The 12,608-nt window shown below is 43.5% G+C and overlaps 1 protein-coding gene across 1 annotated transcript in view; it reads right to left on the bottom strand.

The window, feature by feature from the left end:
• Positions 1 to 12,608, bottom strand: part of SLC14A2 (solute carrier family 14 member 2) — a 486,884-nt gene that overhangs the window by 51,126 nt on the left and 423,150 nt on the right. Inside the window, exons 4-6 of the mRNA XM_021092457.2 lie at positions 8,702 to 8,892; positions 3,433 to 3,613; positions 2,273 to 2,462 (exon numbers count right to left, since the gene is read on the bottom strand). Of these exons, the coding sequence (XP_020948116.2) occupies positions 2,273 to 2,462; positions 3,433 to 3,613; positions 8,702 to 8,881 (551 nt within the window). The 5' untranslated portion in view covers positions 8,882 to 8,892. The remainder of the gene's footprint in view (positions 1 to 2,272; positions 2,463 to 3,432; positions 3,614 to 8,701; positions 8,893 to 12,608) is intronic.

Genomic DNA, 12,608 nt, shown 5'->3' with positions numbered 1-12,608 from the left:
CTTAGCTGGTTAATAACCCAATATAATGTCCATGAAGACTTGTGTTTGATCCCTGGCCTTGCTCCATGGGTTAAGGATCCAGCATTGTCAAAAGCTGTGGTGTAGGCTGCAAATGCAGCCCAGATCTGCCATTGCTGTGGCTGTGGCTGGCAGCTGTAGCTCCAATTTGACCCCTAGCCTGGGAACTTCCATATGCCGTGGGTGCGGCCCTAGAAAGGAAAAAATGAAAGAAAGAAATCTGAGATGTGACAGCAGGAGTGTGTGTGTGTGTGTGTGTGTGTGTGTGTGTGTGTGAAAGAGACAGGGTGGTAGGAGGAAGGGAGGGAGACAAGGAGGAGGCTAGAGCATGTTCTGACTGCACTGTGTGACCCTGTGACTGTCTGAGTTGGGTGCTCTCCTGCCTCTCTCCTGTCTCTTGGCCCCTGAGTGGAAGAGCCGAGTCCACTGTGATGCCCATGTCATGCCCTGTGGCACAGCAGGAAGGCCTACAGGCAGCGTAGAATCCAAGTCTGAGTCTATTGCCATCAGAGATGCCTGTGTGCACCTCAACTTCTCTACCTGATCTGAATAAACACTGTACACTGCCTTCGACTTTTCCGATTGCTCTGCTGGGTGAGAGGTGAGGGGAACAGGGTGAGGGCCAGGACTGAATAAATCCATTGCAAGGCCCCTGCAGAGAATGAGCTATTTGTGCTTTGTGTGTTCTGTCCTGCCCTCCACCAAACTGCTTGAGGCCAGAGCTTGTCCACCATCAGTGGCAGCAGCAGTCCACCACGTCTGGTGCTCAGAGAGCATCATTTTGTTGAGTGCACTTTTATTGAGAGCACACATTGCTTAGCAGATGTATATGTGTGTATTAAATCCTTCCAGGCACTGACTGTTCTAGGCAGAAACACCTGGAAGCTCAGCATCCTGTGATGAAGGAAGGGAGCTCTGGCTCAAAAAGACTCCTGCCTGGCAGAGGCCACAGCTCAGGTCTGGAACAGGGGGACCTTCTGCTTTGGAATGACCAGAAGATCAGCTGGGCTAAATTAGGGGAGTGGGAGCAGGGGAGAGTGTAGGAGAGCATCTCTAGAGACTTTCCAACAGGAAGAGCTGAATATCAGACCCTTGTATGGGACATGGGACAGCTGCATATTATTATTTGTCATTTGGGGGCCACACCTGAGGCATATGGAATTTCCCAGGGGGCTCATATTGGAGCTGCAGCTGCCAGCCTACACCATAGCCATAGCCACAGCAACACCAGATCTGAGATGCATATGTGACCTATACCACAACTCATGGCAACACCAAGTCCTTGGCCCACTGAGTGAGGCCAGAGATCGAACCTGTATCCTCATGGATGCTAGTTGGGTACATTACTGCTGAGCCATGACAGGAACTCCAGGACAACTGCATCTTTAGTGGCTCCAAGGCCAGGAAGATACGGGAAAGCTGCTGGCCTACACCACAGCCACAGCAACTTGGGATACCAGCCACATCTATGGACCTACACCACAGCTTATGGCAATGGCAATGCTGGATCTTTAACCCACTGAGTGATGCCAGGGATCGAACCTGCATCCTCATGGATACTAGTTGGATTCACTTCCACTGTGCCACAATGGTAACTCTAAAAAATGCATTTCTTATCATGCCAGGTGACTCTGGCCATCGGGGAAATTTGGGAACCACTGGAATACCATATCATAAAGTCTAAGGAAATGGTCCAGTTCTGTAAAATGCTATTTGTTGTTACTGTGTTCTGGCCACCAGCACAGAGCTACCCGCCCCCCCTCCCCGCCCCCATGACTCCTAGCTCTTGTTATCACCCCACCACCCCCTCCTCCTCTTACCTTCCTCTCTTTCACATCAATGCTAGGAGATCAAGGCTACCCCCTCTAATCTTTCCAACACCTAAGTGATGTCTGCCTTCTCTGAATTCTCCAGTATACATCTCATTGTATTATTTGGAGTCATTTCTTTCATGTCAGTCTTATTTCCCTAACTAGATTGTAGGCTCCGCGAAGAAGCCTTCCTCTGCACCTGCCTTTGAGGGAGTGTTTCTAGAAGGCTCTATAGTCAAATATCTATCTATATATAGGCTATATAGTCAAGCTGTCACTTGCTGTGAGCATAGAAGTTTAATTTTGCAAAGAACTCTGTGACATGTTCAAAGTTGATACTCAGGAGACTGTGGGCTGGTGTAGGATAAAGTTGGCTGATCGCTCAAGTAAATACTTCTCCACCTATCTGCCTCAAGACCCCAAGACTGCGTAGAGGAACCCACCTGTCCTGGCTCAAGGCAAGAGCAGTTAAAGTTGACACCACTGTCCCCAGACCCCCAGCAATTGTCCACCATGGATTCTGGATCAGGAGTCCTATGAAGATGATGAGCCCGCTGAGAGGATTATTGACGAACACCACCTGAGCAGCCCCCCTCAGAACCCAGTCTGTGAACTGGAGGGCCAGAGGTTTATCTGAAAGATACAGGCAGAGTCATCAGCATCATTCAGGCTGTGCTTCCCTGCTGGACCACTGGTTGGCGTGGTAACCAAGGCAGACAGGGATGTGATAGCCAGGACATCCCCCCTCATTCAGACTGTGCCCAGCTTGAGTCTCTGAGTGACCAGGCCATCAGTCCTCAGTGGGTGTTAGTTTTGCCATACAGACTGAGACATCATAATGAGACCAACTTAACACTGTTCCAGCCATTGGCTTGGTCGGTAAGGAAGCTCCAGGAACATTCCAAAGGAAATTTATTGGTCCAAGGCAAGGGCTGAGGAGGGAAGGAAAATTTTTTGTGTAGAGCTTGTATGACTCAGTTGAGGGTTGGTATCTGAGCAGCATAGAAAGTAGTCTGGAGAAAAAAAGCTTGCCAAGAAATGATTTTAACCTTGCTGTGAAATCAGCATTGAATGATGTATTGACATGGAGGATAAACATACATTCTGTCTTATTCTCCAGTTTGGTTTCCAGGACAAACTATACAGGTGGGGGGCAGGCAGGGGAGGTATAGGTATTTGTTACAACATTTACTTTAGGGAAACTAGAAGAAGAATGACGTTAAAAGGAAAGAGCCTTGAACACTGGGGAAGGAAGGTGATGCCAATATTTTTTGGGCACATAAATAACAGTTGCAGAATGAGCAAAGGAATGATCATTCAGTTTGTTTGAAAAATGACTCAGACATTGCTAAAGTGGTTGTCCTATATCTACTTCATGCAGAAGTAAAGAATTTGCAAAGAACTAAAATCAGTGAAAGCCATTTAATTCTGAAAGCAGTAGTAGGATACATTATGGCCACTTGGAGCCAACTCAGGGCCAGAGCACCTCAAATGTAGGGGCCTTGCCATGTGCAAGAGAGGGAGCAGCTTTCTCCATCCAAGCCAGAAGCCAGGCTCTCTCCCTGGCCTGGCCTGGCTGCTTCTTCCCTGGGCACTTGCCTACCTTTCAGCCAGCTCCTGCATTCCTTCATCTCGCCTGTGAGGTAGCCCACTGCCTGAAAGAGACTGATGCTTCCCTGGCCTGCAGAGCCCTGAGGGGCTATCCGGCTTCCTCGTCTTCTACCCTTCTCATTGGGTTTTTCAATCTTCACAATGTGGCTTTCTTCATTGGAAGACCGGAGATCCTAAACCATAACAAAACATCAAATAATATAGCTTTGTGAGGATTGGGAAGGTTGTCACTTTTTTTTTAAAGCTTTTTAGTGCTACACCTGCAGCATATGGAAGTTCCCAGGCTAGAGTTCAAATCGGAGCTATTGCTGCTGGCCTACACCACAGCCACAGCAATGCAGGATCTGAGCCATGTCTGTGACCTGCACCACAGCTCACAGCAATGCTGGATCCTTAACCCACTGACAAGGGCAGAGATTGAACCCGCAACCTCATGGACACCAGTCAGGTTTGTTATTGCTGAGCCATGATGGTAACTCCCAGCTTTCATATTTTTTTGGATAAAGGTAAAGGATTGTGAGACAAATGTCCATTGTCCAATGCTGTCCAGAGTGCCCCACACAGGCCTGCTCTTCCCAGGACTACAACACATCCCTCATAGCAAGGGTCTCGACCTTTTGTGTCATGGATCCCTTTCAGCAGTTGAGCAAGCCTGTGGACTTCTTTCCAGAATGTTTGTAAATGAGTAAAATACATAGAATTGCAATAAAAACCAATTATATGGAAATGCAGTTGTTATAATATTAAAAACTGTGACAGAAACATAGGGGCAGCAGATCCAATACCAATTACAATTTCAAAGAAGTGATGAGTGAATATGTGGGACCCCAACTAGGACAACTTTATAGGGCCATTCCAGCTCCAGAATGGGAACTCAGATCCAGCTCCAGAACTAGAACTAGGATCACCTGAAGCCTTTACTCTGATGACACAATAGCCTAACTTCTTCTGCCTCATCTCGTTGCCTTTACTTCTCTATAAGTAGGGACCCCAAGGACAGACCCCAGTAAACTTCTTACACGACAGATCTCCATCTCAGAGTCAGCCTTCTGAGGGAATGCAATCTGTGACAATGACAAAAATCTCGGGTACTACTAACATGGATGTTGTTCATTGTCTATATTTATAATGGAAGTAAATGCTGAAGTCCACTGGAGATTAGTGAAAATAATGATAATTTTCATCATCCAAGTTCATACTCCCTCAGTTCTATCTATGGACCTTTGTTCTAAAACTATGGTATCCAATATAGCAGCCAGTATACATATAGCTCTTGGCACTTACAAGGTAGTTAATCTGAACTGAGATGTGCTCTAAGTAGATCCTGAAGACGTGATCCGGAAAAAGAATGTGTAAAACATCTCCATAATACCTTATATTAGTATACATTAAAATAATAGTATATATTCATATATATTAGGTTAAATAAACTGTTTTATTAAAATTAACTTCACATGCTTCTTTTTACTTTTTGAAAATGAAAATATAATTAAAAATAAGTTAATAGAAATATAAACATACATGTGTGGCTCATATTATATTTCTATTGTACACTGATGGCTTACAGATTTCTCTAACCTTGTCACTGCATCAAAACTTAAATATATTGAAGATGTCAGTAGAAATGGTAAAGACCTCCTCAAATTCTCTTCTCTATTAAGGCAATGGGAGTACTTGAAAAAAATGTGCCTGAGGTGGTGGATAATGGTTGAGCAAAATAAGAGGCTAATCAAAATGCTTAAAAGGAAGAGCTGAGGAGAGATGTCCAAAGGGAGCTGTAAAAGACGGGGATATTGCTGTGAATCTTGAAGGGCTGGGATATGCCCAGGACAGTGTGTACACTCAAGAAAGACCCAAGAATCTCCTAAGCTCTCACCTCTGGCTGAGTTTGAATCTCTATGCAAGCAGACATTAAGATGAGGTGGAGTTGACAACGGCCTGAGTGAGTATTGAAGATGAACAACACTCATGCACATCTCCTTGGCAAAGACTGAGGGACTTATTGATCCCAGGCATCTAAGGAAATCTTTGTCCAATCATTAGCTAGCTATTAAGCTGAATGAGCAGAGATTTCAGTGGCTACAAATGACAAAATAATGCAGACTTTCCAGAATTAGTACAGAAATGCCATTAAACAAAGAATCCAGCAACAACAAACCTTGGGAGAGGGGAAAATCTGATTTCCAGAGTTGCCACATTATTTAAGACATCCAATTTTAAACAAACAATTATGAGACATGCAAAGAAACAAGAAAATACAAAACGAGGGAAATAAAGCAGTCAGTGGAAACTGTCTTTGAGGAAGGCCAGGCAATGAACTTAGTAGAAAAGATTTAAAATTTCCTTGCCTTAACAATGATCAAGGAACAAAAGAAAATCAAATCTAGAGAACTAAAGGAAAGGTTGAGAACAATCTCACCGAAGAGAGAATATCAATAAAGAGGAAATTGTAAAAAAGAAACAAATGGAAATACCGAAGTTGAAAAGTATAATACTGGAAATGAAAATTTGCTATAGGGACTCAACCTAAAGGCAAGTCAAGTGAGATTATCCAGTCTGAGCAACAAAAAGAAAACAGAAAGAAAAAAAATGAACATAGCCTCTGAGACCTGTGGTGCCACCTATATGCATAACGGGAGTTACAGAAGGGGAGGAGAGAGAAAGGCACGGGAGTATCTGAACACTTCCCAAATCTGATGGAAATCAGCAGTTCCAACCAGAACATCCAAGCAGTTTATCAAACTTCCAATAAAAGAGATCTTCACCTAGACGTATCACAAACTATTAAAAGTCAGACAGTAATTTTGTATTGACGCTTGAAAGCAGCAGGAGAGAGAGGATCAAGTCATTACACACAAGAAATCCTCAATAGAATTAACACCTGATTTCAGAAACCAGAGAGGCCTGAAGGCAGTGGAATGCCATGAAAGTGTTGAAAGAAAGATTCTCAATCAAGAATTCTATATTCAGCAAAATTATTCTTTAAAAAAGAAGGAGAAATTAAGACATTCTCAGATAAATGAAAACTTAGGGAATTCATTGTTAGCAGATCTGCCCTAAAAGAAATATTAAAATGAGTCTTTTAGGCTGATAGCAAAGAACACTAGAGAGGACACCAGTATCTCAAATTCATAAGAAGAAATGAAGAACACTGATTAAGGTAACTAGGTAAATAAAATAGACAATATAAATGTATTTTTTGTAATACTCTTTTTCTCGTGATACGAAAGATAATTTCATAAAGCAATTATAAGTCTCTGTTGGTGGGTACACACTGTATAATGATGTAATATGTATGACAATATCAGCATAAAGGAGGTGGGCAGAGAGTTACATAGGAGCAAAACTTCTGGATACTCTTGTAATTAAGTTCGTTTTAATAAAACTAGATTATTACAAAGTAAGATGTTAATTGTAATGTCCAGGACAATGACTCAGAAAAGAAGTAAAAAAACCACAGAAAAAAATGTCAGAGGACTCAAAAATGAAACACTAGAAAATCTCTATTTAAGAGAAAAGATAGTAGTGAAATAATAAAGAAACAGAAAAGATATGACATGCAAAAACCCAACAGCAAAACAGCAGGCATAAATTCTACCTTATCAGTAACTATATTAAATGTCAATGGATTACACCCTTGAATTAAAATACACACATTGGCAGAACGGATTTTAGAAAGTTATACCACTGTATCTTGTCTACAAGAGACACACTTTATATTCCAATACATAAATAGATTATAAAGATGGAAAAAGATATATTGTGCAGTTACCAAAAAAAAAAAAAAATGCTGGAGCGACAATACTAAGATCTGCAAAATAGACCTTTCATTAAGACAAAACTTGTTACTAGAGAGTAAGAAAGATAATTATAATTATAAAAGGGTAATCTATCAAGAAATATAAGATTTATAAACACATGCCTAACAACAGAGGCCCAAAATATATGAAGCACAACTTGGCAGAATTGAAGGGAGGAAAAGTCAATTCAATAATAATAATTAGAGACTTCCATACTACACTTAAAAAATAGTCAAGACATGGAAGTGACCTAAATGTCCATTAACAGGTGAATGTATAAAGAAGATGTAATACATATATGGGCTACTACTAAGCCACAAAAAAGAATGAAATAATGCCATTGGCAGTAACATGGACGCAGCTAGAGACTGTCACATTGAGTGAAGTAAGTCGGAAAGAGGACAAATACCATATTATATCACTTATATGTGGAATCTAAAACATGGCACAAATGAACCTATTTGCAAAACAGACTCACAGACATAGAGGACAGACTTCTGGTTCCTGGGGGCAGGGTGAGGCAGTGGGATGGACTGGTGGTTTGGGGTTAGTAGATGCAAACTATTACATTTAGAATGGATAGACAATAATGTCTTACCTTACAGCACAGGGAATATTACTCCCCATTATATAGCCCCAAAGCAGAAACAACCCTAATGTCCATCAACTGATAAATGGATAAATAAAGTAGGGTTAATTCATACAAGAAATATTATTTGGCCATAAAAAGGAATGATGTACTGAATGAACCTGGGAACTTTATGCTAAATGAAAGAAGCCTAAAGGTCACATATTATATGATTCTATGTATATGAAGTGTACAGAATGGGCAAATTCATAGGGGCAGAAAGTAGCTTGGTGGTTGCCAGGGACTAAGGGGGAAGGCGAAATGAAGAGTGACTGCTAATGAATACAGATTTTCTTTTTGAGGTAATAAAAATATTCTGGAATAAGACAATGACAATGTTTGCACAACTTTGTAAATATGCTAAAAGCCAGTGAAATGTATATTTTAAAGGGGTGAATTTGAATTATATCTCATTAAAAAAAACCCTTAGCAGTCTTGGGCCTCCCTCCACTGAATCCGTGGCTAGCCAGGCTGCCTCCATGCTCTTGAGTCCAAGGAAGGCTCATGACCTGCATTTGAATGAGGGCTTCCTTTTGGAGGCCATAGAGTAATTTAAGGGGGCAGGTACAAGGGGAATGATTTAGGGGACGAGTTGGAAGACTGGAATGTGTGCGTTTTCTCTACATGTCCTTAAAATCATGTTGTACACAGAGCCACATTTTACATCTAAGACCAAGAAGGACCGACTATGGGACGTGAGCATGCATTGAGAGTGCAGACATTTAAGTCTGCCTTAAGTCACATGCATATCAGGGATCGGGGAGAAGAGCATCTTTCTCCACCCTTCCCCCAACCTGTCACCTGGGAAACATTCCAGGAGGGATGTTCCTTACCTTTTCTTCAGGCATTTCCAGAAGAGGCAGGGCGAGGTGGGTATCCTGGGGGTTTGAGGGCCAGCTGGGACTGGTAAACTCTGACTCGTTGAGTTTGTATCTGCTGGAAAGAGGCTTTGCCAGGAGGGGGCTGCTGTGAGTGTGAGCGTCAGACATGTCCTTCCGATGGCAGCTGCTCATCTGTCATGCAACTGGCGAAAGGAAAACAAAGAACAGTGTGGTCAGGATGGGCCCAGGGGACTTGGCTGAGGCTTTATGGAGGCCCCAGGAAGCCTGAGGTCTGTCCTTACACCTCAGACTTTGTTTCAGTCACTTGTGCTACCAGAGGGGCCTGGGGCCATTCCTCCACACAAGTGACTTGTACTTTTTAAAGTCCCCCAATTCTACTGAGTCCAAAAGCAAGTCCACTTCTGCTATGCAGATCTCCCTGACCACCCAGTTAGAACAGATATCGCCCTCTCTTTTTTTCTGATCACTGAAATATTTTTTTCTCCACCTTTTGTACCAATTGCATTCTCTTATTGTGGTAATTAGTTGTACATCTAATTTCCCCTTGATACATACGCATGGATCTGGGTCTTCCAATTCAGTGGGGTGTCTAAGAGAAGCTTGATTTTACTTGCTCCAAGTCTCCATTGCTGACCAGGGACCTCCAGTCCCCCTTCTCTCCTTTCTGCCCTCAGTGCCCTTTCCAGCTTCTTCCCAGGAATGCTAAGAGGCTCTGGTACAATCTGCTGGAGCCTGTGTGCACCTGTCCCTCCATGGGGCTCCTTTTCCTTTCCGAAGAGGCCAAGGCTTATGCCATGACTTGGTTTTGGAACGACCTCTGCCCGGTGTTCTCAGTTTCCAGGTTTAGTCTGGCTGCCCCCTGGTAGTTCCATACTTCCCTCCTTCCTGTCTCAGCCATTCTTCTTTGGCCTCCTCCTGCTCAGTTAAGTCTTCCCTTTACTTTGTTTTTTCTTGGGGAGGTGGTGTTGAACCTGTACACAGTCTCATTTCAATATGATCTAGAGTTTTCCCCACTGCTTCATGCTGCCATGGCTTTACCATCCATTTACATAATTATGACTCCCAAATCTAATACGTACAGCCCAGTTTTGTACACTGGATTCACAGATTTAATTCGTTACTTCACACCTGTTTGTGGATGTTCCAGAATCAGCTTAAACATCATACACTGAGACAACTCATAGTGTTCCCTTCCTAGGTCCTGCCCTCCTCTCTCAAAGATGCCCATCCCAGGAAAACTCCCCTTCCCCTTCCACTCTGCTCCTTCAGAAAACTCAGAAGTCAAACTTCATGCTTCCTTCTGCTCCACTCTCCAAATCCAGCAATTCAATCTCTAAAACAACCTTAATGTCCAGTGTCATCACTTAGTTTACCATCACTCTTGCCACTTCTCCAATAACTCCCTACTTCTCAGATTTCTCCTCCAAGCTGCGATCCACAGGGCAGGCAGAGCTGTCACATTATGTTCAGCTCCACTCATGTCTGTTTCCTTCCTAAGTCCCTTCAATGGCTACAGATGGAAAACCACATCTTAAACATGGTGCTCAAGGCTCTGCATCTCTTGAGTGACTTTATGCTTTAGCATATACCCTGTGCTTCTCCTTCTCATCTCTGGGCTCCGCACTGGCCACCTCCTAGCACCTGCCACCTCAGGGCCTTTGCAAATGCTGGTGAATATGCCTCAAAGGCCTCCCCCTCTCTCTTTACCTGGGTAAGTCCTACACTTCCCTCCGGCTTTGTCTCAAATATCATTGTCAGAGAAGACTTCCCTACCTCCTCTTGACCATGGTCTCCTGTCACATGGTCTTGTGGGACTAAGTATTCTTCCTTTTACTGCTGTATCCTCAACTCGCAGCACAGAGCCTGGCACATAGCAGGTTTTCAATAAATAACCAGTTAAATGAAGGAGGAGGAGGGAAGGAAGAAAAGGAGGAAGGAAGGATGAAAGTCTATAAGCAACCAGAGTGAGAGAAGTTTACAAATCACTGTGGGTCTCAGGGGTCCTGAATCATTTAAGAAGGTGGGGGTCAGCCCACCAGCCTGTACTTTTGAGGCAGAGCTTTATTGTATCTGCCTTCATTCCCAGGAAGGGCTCATTTAAACCCTGGTTAATTTTTAGCGTGGGTCTGCAAGCATCAACCAACTCCTCTTTCTGGTGCTGCCAAGGCCCTGGAAGAGGGCCTTTCCCTATACTGACTCCGAACGTGGAGTTTCATATGACCTGGAGGGGGCACCCTGGAAAGGTTTAGGAAGCGAGGAAAGCAGGCCAGCCTGAGATCCTATCCCTTCCCAGTGCACTTGCTCCCTCTGGTGGCCAAAAGGCGATATAGCACCCTGGACTGTCGGAAGGATTCCCTCAAGTGAAAAGTGAGAGGCAATGCGGTATCTCAGACACAGGATGTGCCTGACACCTCACACCTGGATGAATTAGAAATGTTCTGAAAAGACCTTGTATTAAATTCAGGGGTTGTGGGAGTTCCCGTCGTGCACAGTGGAAACGAATCCGACTAGGAACCATGAGGTTGTGGGTTCGATCCCTGGCCTTGCTCAGTGGGTTAAGGATCTGGCATTGTGGTGAGCTGTGGGGTAGATCAAAGATGCTGCTTGGATCCTGAGTTGCCATGGCTGTGGGTGTGGTGTAGGCCAGCAGCTGTAGCTCTGATTCGACCCCTAGCTTGGGAACCTCCATATGCTGCGGGTGCGAGCCCCCCCACCCAAAAAAAAGCACACACACAAAAATTTCAGGGGTTGTGAATTCCTTTAAAAATTCAGTTGAAAAATAAAAATGTCCCCCAAATATATTTAATGGAATCTAAGATGTTAAAGACTATAAGATGTTATTATCACTGTATTGTGTATCACCAAGAAAGAAGAAAATGCTGCCAATTAAAACTGCAAGATGCTGGAAGTCCCCCTGTGGCACAATGGGTTAAGGATCCAGCATTGTCCCTGCAGCAGCTCAAGTCACTGCTGTGGTATAGGTTCAGTCCCTGGCCTGGAAATTTCCTTATGCGGCAGGAGCAGCCAAAAAAACAAATATAAAAACCAACCCTCCCAAACCTGCAAGATTCACTCTCATTTAAGAAATGTTAAAATATGAGGAGGTATATCATATAATCAAGGAAATATGATAGAAATCGTAGTGATATGGCTCAAGTATATAGGAGTAGGAATTATTCTCTAACTAGAGACTTCAAACATTTAATTTTTTTTTCTTTTTAGGGCCCCACCTGTGGCACATGGAAATTCCCAGGCTAGGGGTCGAATTGGAGCTGCAGCTGCCAGCCTATACCACAGCTCAAAGCAACGCTGGATCCTTAACCCACTGAGTGAGGCCAGGGATCGTACCCACATCCTCATGTATACTAGTCGGGTTCATTATCACTGATCCACAAAGGGAACTCCTAAATTACTTTTTTGATGAAGAAAGTGTGTATACATGATGAGCCAAAGGGGCTGTTAACCTTGTAGATTTCTGTTTTCAGTGTTCAGCAGAAACCTGACACATTATAAACTCTCAATATATGTTTAATAATTATGGAAAGAATGAACTATGGCACAAGGAAAGTACTCTCCAGAGTCTCTCCAAAAAGGCCCTTTCTTCTCTTCCTTTGAGTCCCTCTGGTACACAGACAATATTCTCAATTACAGATGGAGAAATCAAAGCCCAGGAATGCAAAGCAAATTATTGCTCACATGGATGTATCTCTCTACACTTTTTTTTTCTTTTTGGTTTTATGGCCACATAACTTACGGAAGTTCCCAGGCCAGAGACTGAATCTGAGCCACGGCTGTGACCTATGCCACAGCTGTGGCAACACCAGATCGTTTAACCCACTGCACAGGGCCGTGGATCGAACCTGCACCTCTGCAGCGATCTGAGCCGCTGCAGTCGGAT

This window comes from Sus scrofa, chromosome 1 (assembly GCF_054392235.1).
Source record: "Sus scrofa isolate SSC_HxYL_T2T_F1_AM1 chromosome 1, Sscrofa_HxYL_maternal_Yorkshire_Landrace_v2.0, whole genome shotgun sequence".
Lineage (NCBI taxonomy): Eukaryota > Metazoa > Chordata > Mammalia > Artiodactyla > Suidae > Sus > Sus scrofa.
This window is presented reverse-complemented; position numbering and strand designations above follow the sequence as displayed.